This window comes from Cyprinodon variegatus, unplaced genomic scaffold, assembly GCF_000732505.1.
Source record: "Cyprinodon variegatus isolate N-32 unplaced genomic scaffold, C_variegatus-1.0 Scaffold775, whole genome shotgun sequence".
NCBI lineage: Eukaryota > Metazoa > Chordata > Actinopteri > Cyprinodontiformes > Cyprinodontidae > Cyprinodon > Cyprinodon variegatus.
Genome location: NW_015151228.1, coordinates 111974 through 117544, shown reverse-complemented (window position 1 = coordinate 117544; position 5571 = coordinate 111974). Strand labels below are relative to the sequence as shown.

At 37.5% G+C, this 5571-nt stretch overlaps 2 protein-coding genes across 2 annotated transcripts in view; one reads left to right on the top strand and one right to left on the bottom strand.

Moving 5' to 3' along the window:
* Window positions 1-2947, bottom strand: part of rpap2 (RNA polymerase II associated protein 2) — a 21881-nt gene extending 18934 nt beyond the window's left edge. Inside the window, exons 1-4 of the mRNA XM_015396083.1 lie at window positions 2871-2947; window positions 1663-1708; window positions 1452-1566; window positions 270-421 (exon numbers count right to left, since the gene is read on the bottom strand). Coding sequence (XP_015251569.1) covers window positions 270-421; window positions 1452-1566; window positions 1663-1708; window positions 2871-2925 — 368 coding nt within the window. The 5' untranslated portion in view covers window positions 2926-2947. The remainder of the gene's footprint in view (window positions 1-269; window positions 422-1451; window positions 1567-1662; window positions 1709-2870) is intronic.
* A 1816-nt stretch (window positions 2948-4763) lies between these two features.
* Window positions 4764-5571, top strand: part of glmn (glomulin, FKBP associated protein) — an 8859-nt gene continuing 8051 nt past the window's right edge. Inside the window, exon 1 of the mRNA XM_015396081.1 lies at window positions 4764-5103. Within this exon, the coding sequence (XP_015251567.1) occupies window positions 5065-5103 (39 nt within the window). The 5' untranslated portion in view covers window positions 4764-5064. The remainder of the gene's footprint in view (window positions 5104-5571) is intronic.

The window sequence follows — 5571 nt, the reverse complement described above, 5'->3', positions numbered from 1 at the left end:
AAAAAAAAAAAAAAAAAAAAAAATAAAAAAAAAAAAAATTTAATATGAAATCTGTAAAATTAAATGAAAAAATATAATTTGTAAAAATAAAACCTGAAAATATGAAAACTGTAAAAAAAAAAATGTTTTAAACAATTTAAGCGGAAAAGAACAAAAAAGAAAAATAACATTTTCCTTTTTTTGGATTAAATCATTTTTTTTAAATGTAATTTCTGAATGCCATTTTTTTCATTCCTATTTTCCACACATTTACTAAATGTTTCCGTTGCTTCCAATAATGATGGAACAAAATTGCCTCCATAGAAACCAGGAGGAGGCTCACCTTGCCCAGTTTGTTGGGACAGACAGGATAACCACAGAACTTTGCGATGAAGCGCTCCTCCACGGCGTCTTTGTAGTTAGCAGTAGTGATGAACTTGGCCTGTGAAGAAGAAGCAGAGATGAAGAACGCCATCTTCATCCTCCATTTAAACTCCAGTAAAACACTCCTGAAGATTTTACCGCTTTTTCCATCTTTCTAATCAGAACATGAAGCAATCAGTGGATATTTTCCCCTCAGCAGTCGACTTAGGCAAGCTGTGCTGATGATGCATTTATATGCCATCGTAAAGCTTACATTTCTCGTTATTTTCCCTTGTATTCAATGAGGCGTTTAAGTGCTGCTGAAATTTACTGAATTTGGCGAGAATTGGCAGAAATTTCCGTTTTCTCTTTGTTTATCTCTTAATTTTATAGACTGTGTTATTTATCAATAATTATTTTAACATATTGGTTTTATTTTTTTTCTGTATACATTGCTTGTTAGTTTCTATTCTACTCAGATTTTCTTTGCTCGTCTTGTTTCTTAAGTTACCACCGCGCGGTGGAGGAGGAGGATCTTTGTTATCTGTCGCTGCTGCTGTCGGGTAATGACAGCCTATTGCAGCAGCAGGCCGCTGTGACAGCAAATCCCATAATGCTTTGCGAGGAGAGGTCTCCACACAAAGCATTCTGGGATATATCTGCCTCTTCTGAGGCCTTTCCTTTCTTCTCATAAACTTCGTAGACACTTTTTCTCTTTTGACCTTCGGCCATTTTTAAAGAACCGCTGTGAGAAAGGTGAGATTCAGTGACCGTCTGAAACCGTAGCTTTCCACAGATACACGCCTGAAAGTGCGCAGAAAAAGATCGCTAATGGGGCTAGCACGTAGGACGGCCTTACGTAAACATATCACCAGAATGATTGACAGTTAGGAGGACCACTGATTGAGATGATCCACCTGGAAACTAAAGATCCTCCTCTATACCTTTGTTCATTTATATCCTGATTTTTAAGCACTTTATAAATGCGGTCATTATTATTATTAGTATCTCAGTTTGCTGTGATGCTTTTTACTGTGAATCTGTGTTTTAAAAGAACAGAATGTTCCGGATGCTGAATGAGATCCAGCAGCATCATGTCAGCTACATACGCAGTCAACCAGGAAGTCTTCAGCCACGCTGTCCTCCAGGAGGCGCTCCACCACCTTCAGGGCTCTCCGCTCCACCTCCAGCCTCTCCCTCAGCCTCTCCTTCATCTCCTCTCTCCTGAGAAACAAACCGCACACTTTAATATAATATTACGGCAAAAAGAAATTAAAAAACAACCTCAAAATGGTTCACTGCTGTAAACGGTTTCCTCACCTTCTTGCTTCTTCTTCGGCAGTCCGTATTTTGACGCATTTTCCACCTAAAAGAAAAAGAAAACACAGAGCAAGTGTTAAAGTTACCTCCCTCTATGCTCTGACCAGGCAAACACAGCTGGATGATAAAGCAGAATAGAAAGATACGTTTACAAGAAGAAATAAACTCTGGGTTTATGAGGTTCGATGACAACAAGCCGAGCAACAGACGCTCTTTGTGTCCTTTTAAACAATCCTTCCTAACTTAATATGTCTAAATACTATATATATATATATATATATATATATATATATATACACACAAACATATATATATATATATATATACACACAAATATATATGTATATGTGTATATATATTATATATGCATAAAAGGCTCCCATTGTAATTTTATAAATTCTGTGACCCTTGAACTCCTCCAGCTCATCATTGGCAAAGTTTGGAGCCACTGGTTGAAACGAAGNTATATATATATATATATATATATACACACAAACATATATAGATACACATATATACACTTTTTTTGAATAAAAGGCTCCCATTGTAATTTTATAAATTCTGTGACCCTTGAACTCCTCCAGCTCATCATTGGCAAAGTTTGGAGCCATTGGTTGAAACGAAGAAAAATAACAAAAATACATGAACAGACTGTCTGGTGATTCATTCCTCAGCAAATCTCTCTCTTTTCCAACCTGCTAACACATTTAAAGTGGATGAAAGCAGTTCCCATATCCGAGCTTTTTACCGATCCATTGAACGCACCGCTACTCAACACCACAGATTAACGTTATTCAGCTGAAATCTGCAGCTTAACGGAGGATTATGATCAAAACTTAGAATTATAGAAACATAAAAACCAAAAACACAAATTACTGCTACAAAAAAAAAAACGATCAGGTGCTTTAAACTTTGTGATGTCACTAAAAACCAAAGAAAGATTCTTTTTAGGATATATTTGATTTGAAGTAAAATACGTTTTAAAAAACAAACAGACTAACTCTATATCGAGAAACCTTAACGTTTCTTTTAGTCTGTCTTGCTTTAAGTAGCAGATAAATAACATAAAACTGGCTGCTGAGAATCTATTGGTAATGTTTGGGCTTTAAACAGCCGGACAAGAAACAGGCGGTCAGCAGCAAACAGGCGGAAAACCTCCTGCTAGCTTGATACCAGCTGCCGTCCGGAAAACAGACTCAATTTTAAACCTTTTTTAGAGCTTTGAGCAGAACCTCTTCTCCTCCTTCTCTCATCAGCCTCCATGCTGTTTCCGTTTTCTCTCCGGTTCAACTTTGACCCGTGACGACATCGCTGTGCGCCAAACGAAGCTGAAGTTGGCTTCCGATTGGTAGAAAAACCGGCTAAAGGGCAATTCCACCTTTTTTCCTTCAGCTTTTGCGTTTTCAATCTGTTATTGCTCAAAAACTATCGTGCATTTACAATTCAAACCTGGACGAGATTATTCTACTTTCTTTTAATATTTAAAACATAGTTTGAAATTTATGAAATCTTTTTATGTTTTGTGAAAATTCATCAGAAGCTCCAAAAGTGTTTTTTTTTAAACCATGTTTGGACCACGTTAGAAATGACCCAACTCAAAAACAAAAATACTTACACGTGAAAACTGGACTAAATTATTACTAAGTTTATAGTATAATCTTTTAGATACAGTTTGGGATCTGTAAAAGATTTATCTGATTTGTGGAAGTTCTCTAAAAGCACAAAAGGCATCTTTTTTTTTTTTTTTTTTGCATGTGGGCCTCGTTAAAACTGACCAAGCCCTAAAATTATAGTTCGACGGTTCAAACCTGGAGCTTTCACAAACCATAATCTGTTTTAAAGACTCTATGCAATTAGTCTGGAAAAATCTAATTAAAGTTTGAATTGGGTCGGTCTAAATGGAGAAAAAAGGAACTTTTTGGACTTTTATTGGACAAATCAGATGCATCTTTTAAAATGGCAAAATGTGTTTTAGAGATTAAATGTAGAATAATTTGGTTCAGGTTTGAGCTGCTGGGTTTCTCAGCTGGGTCTGGTTGAACATGGCACAAATGAAAAAGAACAAAAATAAAACCAGAAACATACTTTATCTTTGCTATTTACTAGTGTTGCACTGATACCAGTATCAGGCGGGGCCCCGATCCAGCACTAAAATGGTTGTTTCAGTATCTGCCAGTACCAACAAATAGGGCACCGATGCTATTTGGAGAGGCAGAACCCAGGGTTTTTAAGAGTTTATTACATTATTAATGTAATTTCACTTTTTTACTGTTGCACTAGTAATATACATGTTATATAAGTTGATGAAAGTTGCACTATTTTGGCATTTGAGAGCCAAAATCCAAGGTTTAAAAAAAATATTCAGTTATTAATGTAATTTTACTGTCTTACTGTTGCACTACTATTATACATGTTATAATTTTATGAATGTTGCACTATTTTGGCCTTTGAGAGCCAAAAGTTTCTTCAACTATTGTCACCCATTCCAGGTAGGCAATAAAAAGTTCTACTGGATCCACTTTGTTTTAGTCTTTTTCCTGCTTCACAAAGGAAGGCAGCAGCTTGACATGAAGCCATGATGGCGATTATTTTACATCCAGGTAGTCTGCAGTTCTTCATAGATACACACATCAATTTCAAGCAGATGGTATCGGCCAATAATGCACAGCCAGGTATCGGGGCCAAAAAATGGCATCGAAGCAACATTACAATTTACTGAACTCTTCCAGTTTATATCAAGGTTTTAAAATTCCTAAACTTTGCTTTAAAGATTTTGCTATTGTTTTAGAATATTGTAGGCCAGGTTTGTAACATCTAAGTAATAAGTTTGAGCTGGTTCTGGTCTAACATGGTCGAAACAAAGAAAACCACATTCCAAAAGTCAAATAAAGATTTGATAAATCCAACAAAAATGAGTTTTAAATACTTTGCTATTAGTTTAAAATGATGTAGACCGGATTTAAACTGTCAAAATACAATAGTTTTAAAGCAAGAGCTGAATAAAAGCCCCTAAATCTGAAGAAACAGGAAGTGGAATCATGGCCCTTTAGCCATTTTACAAATCAGAGGCCAACTTCAGCTTCGCGTACGGAAGCCGGCGCGACCAATCCGCTTGTTCACGTTGGATTTGGAAAGTGGCTTAGATTGTGAGAGTTTTTATTTTTAAGCGGGTATTTTGGAGGCAGCTCGGCGCTTTGGGTGAAGGTTTGTTAAGTTAGCTTCAGTAAAAAGCTGAGATCCGCCAGAAGCAGCCGGACTGGCTCATAGTCCGCCTTAAATCAATCCGCCATGGGTTTGTTTTAAACGGCTCCCTGTGGATCGAAGCTCGCGCGCTCTGCGACTCGCTTTTCTGTTTTCAAGGTTTTGCTTCATGAAGTTTCTGCCCACGTGAGGACAGCAGAGATGGCTCTGGAGCAGCTCAGTGATGTGGTCCAGAGATGTGTAAGTGCTGCAGGTAGAGACAGCGATTGCATGGTGTTGACTCTTCAGCAATCCCTTACACTGAGCAAGCATGCAGCGACAGTGGAGAGGAAAAAAAAAACCTTTTAACAAGAAGAAACTTCAATCAGAACCAGGCTCAGTGTGAGCGGCCATCTGCTGAGGCCCACTGGGGTTCAAGGAGACAGACGCAGACATAGAAAAGGAACATAGAAGCACTGATCTATAATATACTTTCTATATTAGATAAAGTAGAGGTAAACTATCAGCACAGGTGGCTCTGTCTGGGGAAAAAAAAAACGGTTAAACAGAGAAACTCTCAGTTTTAACGTCAAAAGGCATGAAAGAGGGCATAGAGTTAGTCAAGGAGAACACTTCTTGGAGAGAAACATCTATAACCGAAGGTGTTGATGGCAGCAGCACAGCTATTTATCTCCATGATGGAGTCACAGCCAAACAGAACCAAACCAG